Source organism: Felis catus, chromosome A3 (assembly GCF_018350175.1).
Source record: "Felis catus isolate Fca126 chromosome A3, F.catus_Fca126_mat1.0, whole genome shotgun sequence".
Lineage (NCBI taxonomy): Eukaryota > Metazoa > Chordata > Mammalia > Carnivora > Felidae > Felis > Felis catus.
Window position 1 is genome coordinate 5,735,901 of NC_058370.1, and position 23,271 is coordinate 5,759,171.

Consider the following 23,271-nt stretch of genomic DNA (forward strand, 5'->3'; position numbering starts at 1 on the left):
AAGCTCTCACCTCCGTTTGGGACTTCGTGACGATCCAATGCCGGAAAACGTTAAGTGAGCGAGACGACTGGTCCTCTCCACGAGGCCTACTCTCTCCTCGCTCAACGAAACGGGGACCTCTGGTTCTAACCGCGTGTGCGCAGCGGCCTGACACTGGTTAGAAGAGTCACGATCACACGCGTGGCTTTCTGGACTAGAAGATGGCTGCAAATCTCTTCCGCGTACCTACCGCATGCAACGCACAGCTCGGGCGCCTGCAGCGATGACGTCTAAGGTGCGGAGTTTCTCAAATACTCCGTGTGCCTTTTAGGAACCGTGAAAGCAAGCATCTTAAGTCCGGTGATTCAGCAACTATTTCCTGGTGCGTCAGCGAACCCCAAGCAGGCTTTAAGGCTCTAGGTTCTGGGCCCCGGCCCCTCTGCCAGGGTTCACATCTCTGCGGGCGCCAGGGAGCCGCCCTCACTCCTGGTTCCGCCACCCCACAGTAATTTCGGTAAATGGACCTTGGTAACAACGTTTTAAGTTGGCCGGTGACTAAAACTACCTAGCCCCTCGGTCACGTGACAAGGCCCAGTCTTGGAAAAGAACGCTCTTCGAAGCTCACGACTCGGGCCGTTTCGAGGTCCTTCTCAAGCATCGCCAGTCACGGACATACAGGGAATGAAGAATCTCCGGGTAAACGAACACTGATAAATCTTGTCCACCTGCCGTGAGGGTCAGCCACCGAGATAAGCAAGCCGGACTCGGCAGAGCGGGCTACTTGCTGTCTCGCCCCACAGGCACAGATCATAAAGCCGCACGGCCGATTCGTGCAGCAGGGAGAGAAGGGAGGTGGAAGCGATTAACTTGAAGATTCAGACTTTTTCCCCCGTGCACCTGCCTTTCTCCCTCAAAAAACGCATCTTCCAAGGCAAAGAGAGCTGAAGAGTTAAAGGGCCTGAATTTGCTTGGGATCTGACTACCAAAGAATTCAAACCATTGAGTGCAGGCGATCTCTTTCAGTAGAAAACTTTATTTTCATTGCTTTTTACGAGTAGGCAAACAAGTCTTACAATATTAGGAAAGCCAGATTTCCAAACTCAGCAAGCCAGTTTACAGCCCAGTCCCAGACAGTAAAGCGTCAGATGCATTTGGGATCGCAGGGTAGGAACACAACGGACTCAAAGGTCAAATGTCGAAGTCGAATTTCATTTCAGATACTTACCAACCAAGAATTTTCAAGTACGAGAAATAAATAAAATAAAAATTAAAAAGCCACGCCTGAAAAGAAAACAGTTCCTGGGCGTGAGTTCAGAGCACGTCTCATGCAGGGGGCTCGCTCCTAACTTGAGGGCCACACAAACATCACCCGCTTGGGTCTGCACACGGAACAGGTCCCGTCCCAGCCACCAGGACGTCCGCCCGCAGAGCCAAACGACACCGGGGACGTGGAAGACGGAACGAAAGAAGCCGGTGCTTGGAGAAGCAGCGGCCGGCCCCCCGCGCACGGCTCAGGATTCCCGTCCTCCTCAGCAAGACTGCTGCTCCCCCAACGGCGTCTCACATCACAAATCAAAACCCATGATCATGCTGGGCAGGACAACCATGTGAGAGCTTAGGGGGCAGGCCAGGGGGGAGAGAGACAAAGGGAGCTTAGGAGGCAATCTTCAAAATATTTTATTACAAAATACAGTACAGCGTCCATAGAATGTTCCCCAATGTTCTCTAATACAGACGTGGCTGAACGAAGCGCTGAAAAATGCCTGGCAGTCGCCCACAGGAAGCTGACTTCTCTAATGACTTCAGTCCCCTCAGGGCCACAGCACAGACCTGTGACAGGCAGTCGCCATGGCCGGCTGGGCTCCCGACTGCTGAACAATGATCGTTTTCTCCAGGGGTTGAAATCCACATCCAAAAACTGGGACCAAAAACTGGGACCCAAATTCGTACAAAGACGAGGCAGAGTGAGAGAGAACGACTCCCGACGGCCCAGAAGTCTCCGGCCGCTACTTCTTATTCCTGGGTTTTAGTTCTTCGGCTGCGTTACGCAGGAAGATGTAATTTTTCTTTTGGGGATTATAAAATTCATGTCCCTAAAGGGAAAAAGACACAACAAGCTTATTATGAAAAAGCAAAAGTTAGCATTTTGTGGGCACTTGGGACACGCCAGGTCCTGTGCTTCGTGCATCAAACAGAATCTCTCTGGGGGAACAAAACGGGTTTCTGGCGAGAAAGAAAAGGCAAACAAACGTTAAGCAGAAACCGGTTTCGGAGGAAAGGTTAAGGGCGTCCCCCTCGGACGGACCATCTTTTATGGATTTTCGGCACGGAGACTCTTCAGCCCACCCCCACTTCGAGGCCCGGAGGGCCGCCCACGGGAGGAGCAGAGCCTCCCAGGAGGACGGGGGAGCACTGGCCTGGACTTGAGGCCTTGAAGCAGAGCGGACGTGTGCTCTGAGGCTTCCCGGGCACGAGGGCAGGGTCCGGGACAAGCCTCCCCACGCAGACCCATAGAGAAGCGGAGGCACGCACGGCCGACAGTGCGTCTGCTCGTGCCCGTGCTGAGGTGGAAGGAGATCGGTATGACTCTGGGGGAGCCAGAAAAATCTGGACCAGGCTGGACTCTGAAGGGCTGGGAAGGGCAGACAGGGGGGCCTGAAACATTATCCCACAGGGAAAAGGAACAGCAGCCACCAAAGTCATAAGTGGCATTAAGAGTGATACGGGGGGCTCCCGGGTGGCTCGGTCGGTCAAGCGTCGGACTCTTGGTTTTGGCTCAGGTCGTGATCTCACAGTTCGTGAGTTCGAGCCCCCCATCGGGCTCTGTACTGACAGGGCGGAGCCTGCCTGGGATTCTGTCTCCCTCTCTCTCTGCCCCTCCCCTGCTTGCTTGCGCTCTCTCAAAAATAAACCAAAAACAAAACAAAAGAGGGAGAGACACATGACAGACCCGTTTCAGGGAGATGATGGGGGCGGGGCAAGGCAGAAAGGCAGCACTCCAGGGACCAGAAGCGTGAGAACAGGGAGGTGGGAAAGGACACTGACTGCCCTCTGCCTCCCCCGTGACGACAGGTTTTTGCTCATCCCTGGGCAGATGTGCCGAGGTGGGTCTAGAAGCTTTGCTCAGTGGTGACCATACGTTCTCATCGTAACACGCAAGGTGCAGCTCTTCTGGACAGGTACACTCGGGCAGCAAGCTGAGAGTATTAATCGTAAGCGATCACGGTCGCATCCCGGAGACAACGATCCTTAGACCAGAACAGGGTGAAATTCCCAAAGCAACTCCTTCCAAACGAGAACGGGGATTTAAGCAGCGGGCGCCACGAGCTGGCGCAACCTGTTCGGACAAACTCATCCTGAGCGGCTTTCAGGGCAATGAACTTTCTCACTTCCTTCCACTACCAATGTTTCCAAGCCCGCGACACACGGAGCCCCGCGGAGAAATCGAGGCCTCAGGCCACCACCTGGCTCCAACACCAAATCAGGCAGAACCGGAAGTGCACACTTTGCAAAACTGAGCGTGTGGCTCCCGGGTGGATGGACAGACACGCGGGGCACAGTCGTGCCACGGGCTGCTACACAGTGAAAAGGATGGACCAGGGATACGCTCCACGCCATGCGTGAATTCCACAATCATCACACTGAGTGAAAGATGCCAGGCAAAAAAAGGCGTGTGGTGTAGGACTCCTTTTTTTTTTTTTTTTTAACTGTTTATTTACTTTCGAGATAAGAGACTGTGTGAGTGGGGGAGGGGCAGACAGGAAGACATCGAATCCGAATCCGAAGCAGGCTCCAGGCTCCCAGCTGGTCAGCACAGAGCCCGACGTGGGACTCGAACACACAGATCATGAGATCCTGACCTGAGCTGAAGTCGGACGCTTAACCCACTGAGCCACACAGGGGCCCCCCCTAGGACTCCTTTCACATAAAGCTCTAGAAACTGCAAACTCATCTATCTATAAAGACAGAAAGCAGATCACCGATTGTGTGTGGGGAGAACGATTCCAGCAATACACACGGAAACTTCTGGGGGTGATAAAAGCACTCTCTCGACTGGGGTGAAGGCTTCACGGGCATATAGACGGATGCTGAAACTGATCACTCCGCACGACGACGGCTGCATTGCAGGGACACGTCAGTACAGCTGCCTGACGAAAACCAAAGGGCGGCTGCACGGCCCGCATCGGCAAACGCTCAGCCACAGGGGGCACACCTGTAGAGGCCGGGGCAGGCATCGAAAATAAGGTGCTGAAGGGCGCCTGGGTGACTCAGTCGGGTAAGTGTCCGACTCTTGATTTCAGCTCAGGTCACGATCTCGTGGTCTGTGGGATCAAGCCCTGCGTCGGGCTCCGTGCTGACAGTGCAGTGCCTGCTCGGGATTCTCTCTCCCCCTCTTTCTCTGCCCCTACCCCGCTCGTGCTCTCCCCCCTCAAAATAAATTAAGCTTAAAAAAAAAATTAAAAATTACAAGAAAAAATAACAACGTGCTGAACAGGCAGGGCGGCCATAGGCAGAGCGGCCAGAGACAGTGACTTCCGGCTCTTCTGAGAAAAAGAGCGAATCAAAGCTGAGACCGAGACCTATGCCCCAAGAGAGCGGATGGTGACTGACACAGAGGTTGGACACGGGAGAGGCAGCAAGCCTGGAGGATAAAGGATGCGTGGGTGGGAGTCAGCAGGACTCCTCTCCCAAAGTGAAGGTACCCTAGGGCACCAGGTACACACATCCTGTCGGGACCATGATACCGGAAGAGCTCAGGAATCAAGTCAGAAACCGAAGGGTCACTGGTTTACGGTGGAGAACCCCGAGCAGAACCAGTCAGGCCGAGAGCTGACCAGGAGGGGCAGCATCCCAGAGGCGGCCAAAACAACAGAAGCTAGCGGGCGTTAACCTCTTCCGACAGGTCTATCGGTCAAGGGAAACGCGGCTCCTCCGCGAGCTCTGGCACGGCCCCAGGCTGGAGGACGAAGGAGCTGGCGGGGAGGGAGAGAAGGCGCTGGGAGGAGAAGAGAATGGAGTGGCTTGAGGGAGTCCTATGCCTGTCTGCGGTGGCAGGAGGGCAGAAGGAGACGGGCCAGAAGACAGACACGTGTGCCGACGGGAGGGAAGACGGGTGGAAAGGCTGCTGGGGGAGGGGACGAGAGAGACAAGGGTCGAACAATCCAGGAGAACCAGCAGCTGAGACGCAAGCACGTGGGCTGGCCGGGAGACAGCAGACATCAGCCAGTGGCCCGGAACCCCAGCACCCGGGTCAGGTCCCTTCGCCACTACGCCGGGACGCCTCAAAAATGCAGCCACGATCCGGTCAGCCCCTAAACCCTCTCCCCAGATGACACACAAAAAAGCCACGCCTCCAGCCAAAGCTCGGTGACCTGGCCCTGCGGCCCCTGCCCCCTGCACGACCACTTCCTCTCTGGCCACCGCCCCAGCCATCACTGAAGGACGTGCGGCTTCCAGCTCCCCTCTGCTTCTGGGCTCACGATGACCAGACCCTGCCCAGGGACAGGGTCCCAGGGAAAGGCTCTACAGGTATGACTTCACGGGGTCTGCACACCTGGTGAGGAAAGCCTGCCATTGCCCTTGGAGGTGACGTGATGGTGACCTGCCAAGGTCACCAGCGAGTCCAGAGGAGAGTCACAGCTCGAGCCCGGGCCTTCCGCCTCCAGCCTGGCGTTGTCACCCGAGAGAGCCCAGGGCAGGACTGGGAATCCTCACCTTTGACCAGTCGTAGCTGGAAGCATAGGCAAATATGTTCCCGTTGTGATTGAAGCAGCAGGCCGATATGGGCTGATCTAACTGTTCCGAAGTTTTTAGTTTCGTTCTGGCATCTTTGTCCCAAAAGCTGAATCTGCCGTCGGATCCCACAGTGGCAAGGGTGCCGTGAACAGGATGGAATGCGATCCCGTTTACCTGAAGGGATTGACACGCACAGTGAGAAGTGGACGACGGAGAAAGCACGTCTCTACCAGGACGTGCTTCCTGCTGCACGTACGAAACAAAACGTACAGACTGTCTCTTTCTGAGAGCCGGCTGCCCGCTGATCACGGAAGAAACTAGCCATGCTTCCAGAATCAACTGCCGGCCCAGAACTGAGTCACGCCTCTTGTTAGGGACACAAGTCAGCAAAAATCAGCACGTATGCGGCTACTGACACTGCGGAGAGGACCCCACAGGAATGCCTTTTTCTTTTTCAGCAAACAGCAATTTCTGAGTTTTAGCTAAGCGAATCACCTGCCTACCAGCACCCGAAAGGAGGTGGATGGCCCCGAGAGCCCGAAGCGAGAGCCCGAGGCTTGCACCCGAAGCAGCAGGCGGAGACCAAAGACAGTGTGTGTCATAAAAACAGAAACCCGGGCCCTACAGCATAAGTCATCTATCTCTGCCTGTGACCCCTAATGACTCAGCCACCCACCTCCAAGTCTAGTTTCTAGACAGGTTCTCAAGGTTAAAGTTTCTAAAAACATACCGCGTAGATGTCTTGAGGAGCTGAGGTATTGGTTCCGTTCGAGCGGTGACATTTGAAGGTGAAGTTGTCTTTGGCACTGAAAAGCAAAGGCCCAACTGAGTTTTCCTTTCTGAAAGAGTCTCCAGTGAAAATTCACAAGCGAATCGAGCCCACTTACGGATTTGGGGGGTTGATGTAGTGAATAGCAACCCTCCCCTCGATACTTCCCAGAGCGAAACCAGTCGGCTTGTTCTGTTTATCTTTGAAAATAGCCACGCATCGATGCTACCGTTTGTGGAGACAGAAAAAGAGAACGTTATCTATCACAATGTAAAAGACAAGATTTCGTAACTAAGTGAAAATAAGTAATTTTCACCGTTTTTGGGTTTCAGAAGAACCAGAAACATATCATACAAACACGACACAGAAGTGACTGCTCGTCCTCCAGTAAACATCACTGTCCACCTTTTGGGAAACCACTTGTACCCGGCCACGTGACTTTGTGGATAAACCGCAGGCGGCGTGCTTCCGTCCGGTGCCGCTCGGCCTCTGGCGCCACAAAGGCCTGTCACTCCCGCGGTTCGTGTGACCCTCGGAGCCCCGCCACATCCTACCCTGCTGCCGCCCATCGTGGGGCGGGGGGCGCACTCGTGTCTCCGACCCACGGCCCACCACCAGGTGGGCTCCCTGCGGCGACTCACCCGATGCTTCTGAATCCACTGCCCCAGGCAGAAGAGGGAAACAGCGTCTGCCCGGCAACCACAGGGGAAACCAGGGCCGAGTGGGACAGGGGACGTGACCGGCACTTTCTAACTGTGACCACACTATGCAGAAGCAACACACCGCACCCCATCTAACGCTGGGTCTGGGGACCCAAAGGAGGGTCTCCTGGACTCTATAGAAGACCCCACAAAAGAGCCCGGGACCCAGCCCCCGTGGCAGAGGACCAGGGCCTGGGTCTTCGTGCCTCCTTCTATGCTTTCATCTACCTTGAGAGAAGAGCATGCCGGCGAGTGGGGGTGGCGGGGAGGAGGGGGGGAGACAGAGAGAGAGAGAGAGAAAGAGGGAGAGAGAATCCCAAGCAGGCTCCGCGCCGTCAGCACAGAGTCTGACGCGGGGTTCTATCTCACCAACGGTGAGATCGTGACCTGCACCGACATCAAGAGTCGGACGCTTAACCGCCTGAGCCAATCAGGCACCCCGTCACTGCCTCCTTCTAGATGACAACCTGGCCTACCCCCGAGAACCACCCACCCTCCCCAAACTGGACATTTCATCTTCCTAGAGGGGTTCGGGAGGCATGAGGGCAGCACCAGAGCCTGGGACGAAGCCATAGAAGAATGATGGTAAAGAGCAGTTTCTGTTGTTGTAACACTTATTAGAGCGCACAAATTTCCTAAGTAAACAGAAAAGCACATGCTAGTTCTATTTCTGTACCGTTTGCCTTTTTTTGAACAGAAAGCCCATTACTTCTGCAAGTAGAAAAAAAATTAACATAGAGACAAAATCTGTAAGTTCTTAGAGGTCAGCAGGAACCATGGCTCGTCAAGCTGTGCCTCCCATGCTCAGCACAGAGCCCAGGAACTGCACACCTCTGGGGGGCACCATCTACAAGAACACAACCACACAGCAGCCCTATGCAAAGGCTGACGGCGTGCCTCGACAAATGAAAGGCCAGGGTGCCTAGAAGCAGGAAGTAAAGTCAGATCAGACTAGGTTTTGTCTGGGAATCTGGGATTCATCCAAAGGGAAATGAGAAGTCACTGCTGGCTTTTCGGCAGAGGTGTGGCAAAGTCAGACGTGCCACTAGAAGAAAGAGCCCCCCCAACCCACGCGTGGAGAGCAGATCAAAGGAGGGCACAGACAGAACCTCTTACAGTCATTCGAGGAGACTTGGATTAGATGTGGTGGGAGGGAAGGAACAAAATGAACAGATTCTAAGACACCTGCAGAAGTGAACCTGGGGATCAGGGGGACAGGCGGAAAGGAGGGGGAGCAGATCAAGGATGCCTTTCCGATTCGCAGCATTGACAACAGCAGGTGGGTCTCATGAGATGCAGAGCACCTGGGGAGGAACACGCTGGGGGTGGGGGGCGGGAGCAGGTTAAGATCATTGTTTTGCTCAGCAAACATCTACAGAAGCCTTCTACCCACCAGACCGGGCTGTAGCTGGGAACGAAGCAGCAACAAAGAGAAATCTCTGCTCTTACTGAGTTTACATTCTAGTGGGCAACACAAAACGAAACACATGAAACACATCACGCGTTTATTTCTAAGGTATACACACACACGCACGCACACACGCAGTTTGGGGGAAAACAGCCAGGGAGAAGCCTGAGGAGGGGTAACACCCAAATAAAGATCTGCAGAAAGTCGTCCGGGGTTTGGTGACGGATACTGTTGGGCTGAGACGTCGGGAGACACGTCAAGGAGCTGTCAGACTGGGGGTGTCCTGCAGGCATCCCGGAGGCGAGGTCTGAGTCCCCAGCCCACAAGGTTTACCAAAATGACAGCAGGGACGGGAGAGGAGGTCCTGCTTCAGGAGAGGAGGCAGCGCGGCCAAGGGCAGACACCCGGGGAACCCGACACGCAGCAAGCAGCAGTGAGGAAGACAAAGCAGCAACCGCGAGGCAGGTGGTAAGAGGCTGGCGTCGCGGAGAACAGGGACAGGGCGTTTGAGAACATGTAGGGACAGTGGTGAATGCTGCTGGGCTGACAGAAGAGGACGGCTGGTCAGCGTCCACCGGAATCACTGACGAGGAAGCCCTCGGTGGCCAGCCAAAAGCTGTTTCAGAGGAGTCACGGAGGCAGAAGTCTCAAGGGAGTCGGGTGAGAAGTGAGTGGGAGGTAAGGAAACCAAGAAAGCGCAGGTGAGATGCTTAACTGCAGAGGAAAGGGGTCCGGGTGGGACCAAAGGATGTGGGCCAAGAGTGTTTTCTCGGGTGAAGAAGACTAGGGCACATGTCAGGGCCGGTTGTGACATCAGGAGGGGGTGGGAGTCCAGACAACCCCCGCCCCTGGAGGAGATGGGGACCACCAGCACGAGGCTCCACAGACCCCCTCCACACGATGGGCCTTCCCAAGGGGCACACGTCCCCTGACTGGCGGGAGAAAGCGGGGGCAAGGTGCAGGCGCAGGTAGCCTTCTAGGTTCAGCAGGAGGAAGAGAAGCTCCCCACCGCTGGTCTGTATGCTCTCTGAGCAGGAGCCGAATGGATGTGCAGAGACAAAGGTAGGGGAGGGAGAGCCTAGGAGTTTCAAGTGAAGAAAATCTAAGAGTCTGTGGCAGGTGAGCTGACGAGAAAAACCCGGTAACTGGGCGGGATGAAGGCACAGCGGAGGCTGGGAGCTATGCCCACGATGGAACCAGTCCGCGGGGGTATGCGATCTGATTCACAGCATCCAGCTGTCCGGGGCACGTCTGGAGAGGACAGAGAAATCTGGCTTGTCCAGGGATGGACAGCAGTTACTCACTAAATACTTGCTTATATCCTCAACTTCACCCCCTTTGAAACTACTTGCCGGGGCGCCTGCGTGGCTCAGTTGGTTAGGCATCCGACTCTTCATCTCGGCTCAGGTCACGAGCTCATGATGTGGGAGTTCAAGCCCTGCATCGGGGTCTGTGTTGACAGCTCCTGCTTGGGATTCTCTCTCCCTCTCTCTGCCCCTCCCCTGCTCACACTCACTTTCTGCCCAAAGAAATAAACTTTAAGAACTTTAAATAAACAAACTTTAAAAAAAAAAAAATGCTTACAGGTGTTTGGAAGCACAATTGTATCCCAATCGTGCGCAGTGAAGTGCGTGTGACACAGGCTCATTAAGTATGTGCGTCCTGGTCACGTGACTCACCTGATGTTTCAGCGGGGATTCTATCCTCCTGAATTCGGAGGGCTGATTCTCTAACTGGTAGACGATCAGTCCCCTCTCTGCAGTCGCCACCACGGCCATAGGGTAGATCTAGGGAATGGAGGAGGCAGGGGCGTGCTTCAAATGAAGGACTGTGGTTTTTTTACACAGAACTATTAGATCAAAATTCTTTCAGAGTCACAAAAGTCAGTCTGAATTTTTTTTAATTTAAAAAAGACCCACTGGTATCAACATGTTTCATGAAAATCTGCAGAAACCGTATCTGCAAGTAGAACGTCCGTTTTTAAAAGGCTCGTTTTTTAAAACTACAAAATACAATCATTTGAAAAGTACACTGAGGGGGAGAGGAGAAATCAAAGTCACCTACACCATCCCTTCAGATGACAGCTGTTGTCACTATCACAGTGTGTTTACTCCGGTGTTTCTTTGAGCATTACGCACATATAGGCACGTACGTACGTTCCTGCATAATCCGGATCCTTCACTCGAGGTGTGTGTTCCGAGAACGCTACTGGTGACTGTGCAATCTTCCCTCAAACAAACACTGCACCAGGTTCGTTTAATCTCCCTGGTCCTGTTGGCCCATTAGGTCACATCCAAGGTTTCGTCGTGTTACACAAAACAAAACCCATCTGCGTCGTTTTTCTCACAATAAATTCCTAAAAGTGCGATTACTGGTAGTTCGCACAAAACTTTAAGAATTATAACCAGATGGACAGAGAAAGTTCTTCGGTTTCTCTTCCGCTCACGGTCCCCAAAGATCCAGTGCCACACCACAAAGTTGTTGCCAGTTTTTCTACAGCAACCAAAAAATGTTATAGCCTGATGGCACGTGGCTTCCTGCGTATGTTCAAAAAACAAGTGGCAAAAAAAACCCGGCAGCAGGATTCGGTAATTTTGGAACAAATCCAGTACAAAAATCTCCTGATTCAAGACGACAGGAGGTCTGAACTACATCCTCTGGGAACTTATTATTAAAATTCGAGGGATTTTTACATTATCCTCTAATCGCAAGACGTCATCAAGTTTTGTATTTCTCTTAAAAGGATACGTATTAAGTCGGAAATTCCTCACCACATCGGCGCAGTAACATCTTTCAGGGAGTTGCAAAACCATCATGGGATTTGATGATCGTGTATCCCAAAACTAGAAGGAAGAAAAAACAACAAAAAGCCAGTAACTGACCATTCAGAGCTTTAGTGCAAACAGCATGAGAAGTCAATGTCCATCCTGGTCAGGCCATGCAGTCCCCTGAATGTATGTCCCCTGAATGAAGGTATGAATGGCACAATCATACCTTCAAAGTCTTATCCCAGCTGCCAGTCATCACACAGCTGTAGTTTGGAGCTTTGATCCAATGGATGGTCTTAACAGGAGCGTCGTGCTTTCGAAACAAAATCAGAACAGATCAAGATAAATGTAACCATGTGCCGAACGGCCTCAGTTCTGGAAACTCAAAGACAAGGAATGAACTTAAATATCAAGGTCGTACCAGACAAACACCAAAGGATATCCAAGCCCTTCCCAAGGACCGTGACATCCAATTTACCCCGAGAACTTATACCTACTTACCATTCTGACACATGTCAGTTTTATTTTCCCCCTAATTAGCGAGCACGTGAGAGTAAAAGCAAGCCCCTTCCCAGGGAGGCGTTCAGAAATGACGAGTAGGGCTCCACCACTTTTGTTTATACTAAGGTGGTACGAATCAAGAAATCAAGGAGATGCTTCTGGCACAGTCACACAGCCCCGTGATCTCGGAGTATGCGATGCCTTCCTGGAAACGTTTCCACGTCAAGGGGCCCTTCTCAAACAGGTCAGACCCTCTGGTTCTTGGCCCTCTTGCCTCCGTTACTCCTGCCTTAGCAGTCTTTCCACAAGAGCGTGCCTGCTGTCCCCGAGCAGGCTAACAGCTCCACGGGCGCGTGCAAGCGTCTCTCTTGCTCGCTGCCGCGTCTCTACCCCTACGGAAAGTGCCTGGGATACTGCAGGCATTCAATAAATACTTGTCGAACGAACGAGTATCCAAATACAGTTGGGAAAAGGCAAGCCGCACGTGGGTGTCGGAATGTCAGATACGTGAATGTTGAGGCCCACGGGCACCAGCCTTTTGTGGACGGCGTTCATTACCTGTGCAATCTGTATTGCTTGATTGCTGTTGAGGTCCCACATTTTGGCAGTTTTATCACATGATGCTGTAAATACTTTGCTCCCATCCTAAAAGAAAGTGGAGAAAATCTGTCAATGGAAAAAAATAAAATTTCTATCTGTATGTTAAGTTGATCATATTGAGCCAGGTTTCATTTTGCAATTTTTAAAAAATTTTTTAAATGTTTATTTTCGAGAGAGAGAGGGAAAGAGAAAGAGCACAAGTGGGGAGGGGCAGAGAGAGAGGGAGACACAGAATCCAAAGCAGGCTCCGGGCGCTAAGCGATCAGCACAGAGCCCGACGTGGGGTTCAAACTCAAGGACCATGAGGTCATGACCTGAGTCGAAGTCGGAGGCTTAACCGACTGAGCCACCAGGTGCCCCTGCAATTTTTATTTTTCTAATTATCTGGGGGCTAGTATATTATAAACTACGCTGTCATACCCAAAACGTGTTTTAGCTTCATTTCTTTATTACTGATTTATTTTTCTAAGAAATGCCACATAAACAGGATGAAAACCATCCAAATAGCACTTGAAGTTATACAGGGAAGATGAGGTCTCCCACCCCTGACCCGGCTCCCTCCTTATGGGCCACTCACTACCCTCTGGGAGTAGTTTTGGACATCCTCCATCTGTGTGTATTACCAGGGGACGTTTATACATTTTTTCTTGTTTTGATTAATTTTAAGCTGGTTTTTTTTTTTTTAATGAATTTCAAGCCCTCACAAAAGTCGCAGGAATAAAACCATGAACATCCGTAAACCCTTCACCTAGAATCACCAATGGTAAACACATTCACGGTATCTCTCTATGTAGACACACGTACATATCCATAATCATTACACATTTCTTCGCCTATGTATCCAATAACATTCTGAAGTGCACACCATGAGACTACACTAATTTTTATTCTTTAAATTTCTTTAATGTTTATTTATTTATGAGAGAGAGTGAGCACATGTCGGGAGGGGGGTGGGGCGCAGACAGAGAAGGAGACACAGAATCCAAAGTGGGTTCCAAGCTCTGAGTTGTCAGCACAGAGCCCGACACGGGGTTCGAAGTCACGAACCGTGAGATCCTGACCTGAGCCGAAGTTGGTACGTTTAACTGACTGAGCCACCCAGGTGCCCTTACGCTAATTTGCAAAAATCACTGGTCCTATGTAAACTATAGAACAGCTTAAAAAATTAGCAATCATGTTGTGGTGATTTTAAAAATATTCAAATACAGGGATGCCTGGGTGGCCTAGTCGGTTAAGTGTCTGACTTCGGCTCAGGTCAGGATCTCACGGTTCGGGACTTCGAACCCGGTGTCGGGCTCTGTGCTGACAGCTCAGAGCCTGGAACCCACTTCAGATTCTGTGTCTCCCTCTCTCTCTACCTTTCCCCAACTCACGCTCTGTGCCTCTCTCTCTCAAAAATAAACAAACGTTTTAAAAAATTCAAATACAGAACTCATAAATTAGGTCAAATACGAAGAAGCACAAGATAAGTTTTAAAAAGTACTAAATGGAAAGTTCTAGACCAGCGGTTGGCAAATTTTTTCTTTAAAAAACAATTTTTTTTTATGTTTCTATTTTACTTTTGAGAGAGAGAGACACACACACAGTGAGAGCAGGAGAGGGGCGGAGAGCGAGGGAGACACAGAATCCGAACGGGCTCCGGGCTCTGTCAGCACAGAGCCCGACGTGGGGCTTGAACTCACAGACTGCAAGATCATGACCTGAGCTGAAGTCGGACGCCCAACTGACTGAGCCACCCAGGCGCCCCACAAATTTCTTTCTTAAAGGGCCACTTATTTAGTGAATTTTCGTCTTTATAGGTCTCCGTTCCAACTCCTGAAGTGTTACACTTGAAGGCAGCCATACACACTATGTACATGAGGGAGTGTGGCTGTGTTCCAATAAACTTTATTCCCAAAAATAGGCAACGGGCCACAGTCTGCTGACCAGTGACCCAGATTATGTCATTCCTGGTTCCAAAGCTCCAAGATTTACTGCCATCCCTCCCCAGCAAAAGTTTCTTCCCATAGAAAGTCACCAGTTCTGCAACTGAAAGACAAGATACAACCTGCCCGTGTCGGTGACCTCGGAAGGCTCACTCTGTAAACCCTCAGAAAGACACCGACGCACGCGACGGCCACCCCCAGACCGAGGGACACGCCGGCCTCTCCATCGCGCCGGCAACGCTCGTCCTACCGGCCGTGACCAGCGCCACGCGGCAGCGGCACACGAGAGCCCAGCGGGCGCCGACCTCGAGCCTAATCTACCCGAAGGCGGGGCAGACGACAGCGCTCGTGTTCCCGGCCCTGTGTTCTCCACCCAGCCGCTCTCCACGCTGCTACGGCCGCGGGGCGAAAATGTCCTCAGAGGGCAAAGAATCATCTTCGCCAAGTTTGGCTTTTATGCCTCCACGGTCGCTCTGGCTCTCTCGTGCTCCCGTGCCGTTACGTACGCGGCTTCCTCTCCCGGACGCTCTTCCCACGCTGGCCCGTTTCCCTTCCTGCAGGCCTATGAGGGAGGCGGTCAAGCACATGGGCTCTGGAGCCAGGAAGGTCTGGGTCTGGGCCTAGACTCGGCCACTCACTACGTTCCCTCGGGCGAGCCTGTCGTCTAACACCGTGCCCGTCGCTTTACGTACGTGTGGTCTAGCTGTCACAAGTTCTGCCGCCTGGAATTCTTACTTGTTTCTACAGGTCTGTCCTGAGAGGCCAGAAATTCCATGAATACGGTATTTGCCTACCTGGCCTGCTTTGTTTTCCACTCTATCCCCACAGGGCTTTAGCTCACTAGAGGAGCCTGATAGTTATTTGCTGAATTAAATATGACCCGTCGTAATCATTACCACCTTCACTTTACAAACGAGGAAACAGATGGAGAGAGCAGGTAACCTGCCAAACTGAAAACACTGAAGAGTAGAGCCCAAATTTGAACCTAGGCCTGGACTGGATGACACGACGCCCAAAAAACCAGAGGCCCGTGTGCAGTTCGTTTCTCTAACTCTTGTCTCTTCAGTGAAGCCTTCACGGCACCCTCCCCAGAATTTACAGTTGCTTTCTGTGTTCCCCACTACCCGGCACCAGCACACCTTCTCGGAACTCAGAACCCTTCGTTACGGTGCTCAATCCCTCCAGCAGATGCCGCACAACTCGGGAGAAAGGCAATAAGCCGTTCTCGTTTTCATATATCCCGAAGCCACTCAATACATCCTCTACCAGTTCATTTTACTTCTTACCTACTTTATAAGAAACTTTACATTCTGATCCATCACCAAATCAGAAAAAAAGACAGACAAAATAAGTCAAGTATTTTAAATTTACTCAAGTTATTACTTTTCCACGTGCAAATTAAAAATAAGTTGTGGGGCCCCTGGGTGGCTCAGTGGGTTTAGTGTCAGACTCTTCAGTTCAGTTCAGGTCACGATCTCACAGTTCATGAGTTCGAGCCCCACGTCAGGCTCTGTGCAGACACCGCACAGGCTGCCTGAGTTTTTGTGGGGTTTTTTTGAGAGAAAGAGAGAGCATGTGGGTGAGCAGGGGAGGGGCAGAGAGGGGGACAGAGGATCCCAAGGGGGCTCTGAGCTGACAGGCCAACAGCAGAGAGACTAATGCGGGGCGTGAACTCATGGGGCTCAAACTCATGAAACCGTTAGATCATGACCTGAGCCAGACACTCAACCGACTGAGCCACTCAGGTGCCACTCCCCCCTTCCCTGGGATTCTGTTCTTCTCTGCCCCTCCCCTGCATGCGTGCTCACTCTCTTTCTCTCTCTCCAAACAAACTTTAAAAAAATAAGTTGTATCTGTAAAAAATGCATCTTTTCAAATTGTTTTCACAGATCTATTATCAGTCTCCTACTAACCCAATCAGATATGTCAAGAAAACACCTTCAGATGACAAAAATGCTCAGAGAAGACCATCACAGTTAATGATGAAAACAGGAGCAACTCTGGCTCCGGAACCATCCCGAAATATTGATGAGTAGCAGACTCCTTTCTTAGTTAGAAACTAAGTAAGATCACGTCATTTAAAAACGACCACATAAAACAGGAGTAACTGGCAATTTCTCATAGTTAAACATATACTCACCATACGACCCAGTAATCCATTATCTGCCCAGGAGAAATGAAAACTTTTGTTCGTGGCAATTCCAGGACCCAAGTGTTTACAGCAGCCCGTAAAATGGGCAGCCCTGACCAAAATGGGCAACAACCCAAACGTCCTTCTCCTGGTGGCTGGGTGAGCAAACGATGACCCGGCCACGCAGTGGGCCATACCACTGGCACGACCACCTGCACGGGGCTCAAAGGCACCACACGGAGTGAAGGGGCACTGCGGGGCGGAGCTGTCTGCGCGACCCGGCACGGGGAGAGCCACGGGCACCAAAACCACACCAGTGGTTTCCAGGGGCTGGGATCGGAGGAGGACGTGCCCACATAAGGCCGGGGGGGGGGGGGTTCTGGGGGCTGATGTTCTGTTTTTCGACCACAAGTCTCTGCAGCCTCAATAACTGACAGAATTACACACTAAAAAGGTTCCGTTTCATCGTCTGCAAATCATGCCTAATGAATCTGACCGAACAAATGACTCAGAAGGCCTGGGAGGGGCCGGAAGGCCTAGCCTCCCCAGCCGTCAGTCAGGCCCCTGTTTTCTTGTCTCCGCTGGGCTCAGCCAACCGGGCCACAGCGGTGGCGGGAGAGAAAGGCTGAGCTGTCAGTGCCCCAGCCCCTCCTCTACCCAGGGGACCGGCCTCTCCACAGCTGCGGCCCGCCACACCCACCTTCCCTTCTCTGCTGGGCCTTGTGAAAGATCTCTCCATTTAGACTCTCCCCAATCCACAGCAGAAGCTCAGAGCCACATTAACTTGGACATATTTGTTTCTATGACTGATGTTCAAGATTCGGAAGGAAAAAGAGAATTCTAAAACCCTAAAAAAGACTTCAAATGTCTGTTAATAGAAAAAGATTATTTTTTTCCTCTAGCATTTATTTTCTGAGATACTAAGTTTCCAATTTTAAAACAAGATAAATTTATGGCATAAAGGTAAAAAAGGTTTCCAGAAATTATTTAATCCTTTGACCAAGGTAACGTGTCAATAAAATGATGAAATTGTGCTTTTTTTGTTTTTTTAATTTTTTAAAATGTTTATTTACCTCTGAAAGAGACAGACAGACACAGTGCGAACAGGGGAGGGGCAGAGAGAAAGGGAGACACAGAATCGGAAGCAGGCTCCGGGCTCCGAGCTGTCAGCACAGAGCCTAACGCGGGGCTCAAACTCACAGACCGCGAGATCATGAACCGAGCTGAAGTCAGACACTCAACTGACTGAGCCACCCAGGCACCCCTAAAATAATGAAGTTTTTATGCAAGAAAAGCTTTCAGATTAACTAAAGCTAACGTTAACGGACCCCCTTAGGAACGTCAACACATTCAGAAACTCAATTTCCAACAATGTGTACAGATACCCGCTATTTGTGGTTTGGGTTATATAAAAGTTGAAACACAAACTCTGGATTACACACAATTTTACGCTGCAGAAAACACGAAAACTTGAATGAGACTCACATCACTCCAGCAGACATCTAACACCGGCCCCGTATGCATCTGCTGGGCTTTTGGGATCGTCTGTCCGCTGTCTTGAACTTCCCAGCAGCGAACCTGAAGCGATACGACAAATGAACACAAACAGCAAGCCACGGCACACTGCACGCAGTAAACACCTGATAAGGAATGGGGGCAACTTACGCATACAGAAATCATCTCCTACCAAACTCATTAACTTTAACAACAAAGCGATTGAGGGGCGCCTGGGTAGCTTCCTCGGTTAAGCATCTGACTGTCTATTTTGGCTCAGGTCACGATTTCATGGTTCGCAGGATCAAGCCCGGAGTCGGGCTCTGTGCTGACAGTGCAGAGCCTGCTTGGGATTCTCTCTCTCTGTCCCGCCCCAGCTTGTGCTCTCTCAAAATAAACGTTAAAAAAAAAAAAATGTTTGCTGTGCTGTCTTTCTATGCACACATTGTCTTCAAGAAACTAGATTACAGGGGCGCCTGGGTGGCGCAGTCGGTTAAGCGTCCGACTTCAGCTCAGGTCACTATCTCGAGGTCTGTGAGTTCTAGCCCCGCGTCAGGCTCTGGGCTGATGGCTCGGAGCCTGCTTCCGATTCTGTGTCTCCCTCTCTCTCTGCCCCTCCCCCGTTCATGCTCTGTCTCTCTCTGTCTCAAAAATAAAAATAAAACGTTAAAATATATATATATATATATATATATATAAAAAAAGAAAAGAAACTAGATTACAGAGTACCTTCACTCTCGTCAGCACTTTTCTCCCTGCATCATTAGTTGCCATTACGCGTTCTTCTGACGTTTTTTAGTGACTCATTTGAAGTCTTTCCAGAAACTACATGTAGAAACCAAACCTGCTCAGCCATGGCTACCTTCCTCCCCTTGCTGTTCTCCTCTCTTCATCCCCCTGCCGCCCCACTGCCTCCCTGCTGCCGAAAAATCTTTTCCAAAACCTTTAAAATGGCAATCCGGCATACAAACATACCACAGAATACCATTATTAGCGGACTAGCACGGAGACTTCTTAAAATGAGGCAGTATCGGGGAGCAGTCAGGAGTCTAGACCCTGGGCCATATTGCGCGGGTCGGCAGCCCCGCCTTGCCCCTCCCTTACATGTGGGCCCTGGGCCAGTTATTCTGCTCCTGAGCTCACAAACTGCTTCATAAGACGGGCAGGACAGTGAAGAGACTGCTGGAGAGTCTGCAAGACACAGCCTGGGGACGTTCCTCATGCCCCACAGGGGAATCACTAAGATGCAACGTACAAACTTAAGGATTTCTCACAGGTATGGCCGATTACCTTTCAGGAGCCCCATAGCAATCTACACACTCAGCAGCGGTACATGTACGGTTTTGGCTTATCTTTGCCGAGACCAACCGTTACGCTTTTCTGCTTTTAATTTTCGGTAACGTGAGGGAGTCTATCACCTAAGTCTGAATTCATCTGCTCAGGAGTGTGGCCGGATGGCTCCAGTCCACACCAAGGGGCCACCTGCACTCCTTCTGTGAAGTGCCTCTTCACATCCTTTGCTTATTTTTCTACCAGAGTTTTTATCTTTCTGTGTACTGTGATTTTTTTGCCTTTCTTCTTGTACGCCACAGGCTAAGCGTAACACCTACGCACGATCTGTGCTTTGCCTGAAGTTAAACAAGTTTAACGTGTGCCTTAAGAACATTTCAGGATAAGAAAAGAAATTTATGTATACTACCACGGATAACAGTCATTCTCAATGATACTACGTTTGATCTGGGAATCCACGTCAAGTTACTGAACTAAGGTAGGAAATTTTTTTCAGGTTGTATGTATATATGTACGTATGTATACGTACGTATGTAAAGTAATCTCCACACCCAACGCGGGGCTGGAGCTCACAACCCTGAGATCAAGAGACATGTGCTCCACTGACTGAGTCGGCCAGGCCCCCCCAGAGGAGGAAGTTTTGAGTGATGCCTATGATCATGCTTTCTTAACAAAAATCAGGGTAACAAATGTCAGCGCACTCAGAAGGGTCACACCCTCTAACCGATTTCTTTCTTCATTCACTTCATTCACTTGGGAAAGAACGGAGCCAAAAGGAAAGCTAACCCTGTCCATACAAAGAGAGAGGACTTCTAGAACATGCACATAAGGAGCACTTACATCATTAGCCCACGATCCTGCAATAAGAAAGTTCCCGGGCAAGGTTGGTGGGCTAAAAGATAGACAACCAATGCTATCATCAGGAGACGATGTTACTTCAATATCCTGGGGGAAAAAGTCAGTGTTACAAAGTATGCATCATTAATTTCATTCAAAATTGTTTTCTTTCTCACTAAGCACTCAGGGTAGACTTCCCTTGTGTTCAAGAACTAAATGAACTGGACCTCTCTTACTTTGATCCCAAAGGGGAAGCAACAGGAAGGACCAGCATAGATGGGAGGGACCAGACCCAGCACTCTCTATGAAACGTCCATCATGATATCTTCCAAGCGATGGCCCACTGGTTCACTGTGGCCTCAAAGTGCTTGATCAAAGTCATCGCCTGTCCCCACCCCAAAGGAAATTCTAACTCAACAGTCGTGGGCCGGGCCCTGGGAACCCACATTTTTAACAAGCACCGCGGTGACTTAAGAGATGGGGAAAGTTAGGGTGCCCGGGACACTCGTGCAGTGGACACAGCTGCCGTGCTCCCGAGTTGGAGAAAGTGGGCTAGACAGAGTTTCAGAGCTTTCGCCCCAAAGGAGGCTCCCACACCACTTCAGTGTCCCTCACTCGGGGAGGCCCTGGCGCGTGATTTCCTCCAAGTGCCACGAAGCTTTCTGAGGTACCTTCATGGGGTTGTGGTTATCTGTGCTTGTGCTGCCAAACATGCTGGTCCCACTGGTTCCGAAACCCGAGGTTGTTCCGAACAGACTCATTTTGGCCCTGAAAAATAACGGAAAACGTTCAGGACGGGTCCTTTCTTCAGGAATCAAGATCACTGAGAGCTAACTTAAAGCTAACTCAGCCACAGAAGAAAAAGAAGACTCTAAATGAGTTTCTCTCTTCTCAAGACATCTAAACGTGATAAGCAGGTACTTTTTAAAGATGAGCGTTCTACTTTAGGACTGTTTTTGACTTACAGGGAACTGTCAAGACAGAGTTCCCACACACCGCACAGCCAGCTTCCCCGTTTCCCTCGCACGTTTGCCACCGTCAGTAAACTAAGACACTACGGCCGAGTGCTTTTCAGTCACCAGCCAGAAAATAAATTCACCCATGTTTTACGTAGTTTGAGACGCTGCCCTTGGCACCAGGAACACAACAGTAAACCAGCAAAAGGCCCCACTCTTCAGGTCAGTGGGAGTTTCCTGTCTTCTTACTAACTTCTACACTGCTTTAGATCGGCATCTCCAAACGAAGTCACTAAGACAAGCAACCAGTCCCGGCAAAGTTCAGCAACTTCTCCGTACAAGAAGTTTTAAACAGTACTCCATCGGGTCTGCTCGAGTACCCAAAGGTCTGGTATTACATCCTGGACAACACAGAATGGGGAGACCGCTAGGGATTCTGGAAAGGCATCTGGGCTTCCCGACTTCATGAAGCAAGTGGGCGCCCAGCGAGTTGGTCAAAGCAACGGCTATGATCCCGTCGGCGTCTGAGAACAACTCTGAGAGGACGTTAAATGTGAGCAGTGCCCGGGCAACGCCAGCTCACTGCATGAGAACAAAGGAATAACAAGGCTTCTGCAGGCAGAGTCCAGGAACCAGGGGCTACACGGCTTGGGACAGGTGACTTAGCCTCGATTTTCTCATCCCCGAAAACAGAGCCACGAATGCCCACTTCACAGAATCACGAAAAACAAGGGAGGTCGCGCGCACACACGCACGGCGCCTGAAAATTCTCTGTTCCTTCCCTCTCTGCAGCTCTCAAGTTGGGAGAGAACGTTTCTGCCACGTGGAACCCAGGGAAGGAGCAGGGGTCATGCAAGCATTAACCAGGCTACGTGGACCGCGTGTCATACAGGACGCTGGGACCCCTCAAGCTCGGAGGACCCGCGTACAGCTCAACCGCACCTCCCCGCCTGCGCCACCCGCTGCGTTCCAGCCAGGCTGGCTCTGCTGACGCCCTTCCTGCGCGTGGACACAGCAAGGTCCACCCGGCCTTGGAACATTGCCGCTACCTGTTCCTTCCGCCCGGGGTGACTCGCCCTCCCCCATCCTCCCGACGTCTCAGGCTGAATCTTCAGACCCCCAATTCAAAAGCCGTCTCCCGAGCACTTTTGGGGGGCGATGGAAACGTTCTAAAACTGGACTGTGGTGATGTTGACACAACCGTAGGCAACTTCCCAAACCCATCGAAAAGGTCCGCTTTAAAAGGGCTACAGTAGAAGGCCGCTAGACCCGTCTGTTGCCAAAAGGTCACCTCCTCAGAGGCGTCCCTGTTTTCCTCATCTGACATCTCCAACCTCGGAAGACATCACCCTGTTTTCTGGACTGCACCTGTCAGGATCTGATACTGTTTGCAACCAGGCTCTTCCCCAAGAGAAGGTCAGCTCCGGGAGGACAGAGGGCTGTCTGGATTCTTCCCTGGCACACGCCTGACCCTCAGCACAGTGCCTCGGGCACGGCGGCTGGGACTGGACAGATACTTGCCTGGGGGACGCGTGTCTCCGTGTGCACAGCAAACACTTGGCAGAGAAGGCCGGAAACAAAGAGACAGATCAGTTTCAGACAGTGGTCGGTGCAGCGAAGAGAGGTTAAGGCGGGAGAAGACTAAAGAGAGGTTAAGGCGGGAGAGGTTAAGGGATGGATGCCCTTCTACACTGGTCGGGGAAGGCTCCTCCGAGGAGGCAGCATGCATCTGATAAGCCAGACCTGTAACCGGGAGGGCAGAGGCGACAGACGCTGCCATCAACTCCGCGACCCTTCCCAGTGCCTCAGTTTCCCCACAAGAAGGACGAGGGGGTTAGACCCGAGATGACTCCGAGGCCCCTTCCAGCTCTGGCGTCCCTCCCAGGGGCCGGTAACGAAGCCCGCTAACCGGCCGGCTCGCGGCCCGGCACCTCGCTGCGGGGCTCACTCCGCCGGGGGACCCGGCCTCGGAGGCGCCATGGCCGCGGGGAGCGAGGGAGGCGGCGCGGGGCCTACCTGAGTCGCGCCGCGGCGGGGGGGCAGGTGGCGGGGAGCGGGAGGAACTCGGGGGCCTGTGAGCCCACCCGGGCGAGGAGGAGGCGAAGGCGAGGTGGCGCGAACAGAAAACCCAAAGGCCGAAACACCCTCACGCTGGTGGAGGAAACTGCCCCAATTA

General features: G+C 51.7%; 1 protein-coding gene across 3 annotated transcripts; it reads right to left on the reverse strand.

The window, feature by feature from the left end:
- Positions 1-1,638: 1,638 nt before the first annotated feature.
- RAE1 (ribonucleic acid export 1) lies at positions 1,639-23,271 on the reverse strand. Of its 3 annotated transcripts, none has more exons than XM_006929637.4 (13): positions 23,112-23,245; positions 22,617-22,651; positions 20,811-20,907; positions 20,143-20,247; positions 18,004-18,096; positions 12,421-12,507; positions 11,588-11,674; positions 11,365-11,436; positions 10,273-10,380; positions 6,603-6,709; positions 6,446-6,521; positions 5,695-5,889; positions 1,639-2,072 (listed from the first exon to the last, which is right to left on the reverse strand). In XM_006929637.4, the coding sequence occupies exons 3-13, from the start codon at positions 20,898-20,900 to the stop codon at positions 1,986-1,988; spliced, it is 1,107 nt and encodes a 368-aa protein (XP_006929699.1). In that variant the 5' UTR covers positions 20,901-20,907; positions 22,617-22,651; positions 23,112-23,245; the 3' UTR covers positions 1,639-1,985. The 3 variants fall into 3 exon arrangements, with proteins under 3 accessions (XP_006929699.1, XP_011279063.1, XP_003983399.1); XM_011280761.4 differs by lacking the exon at positions 23,112-23,245 and adding an exon at positions 22,839-23,026; XM_003983350.5 differs by lacking the exon at positions 22,617-22,651 and having other exon boundaries at positions 23,112-23,271.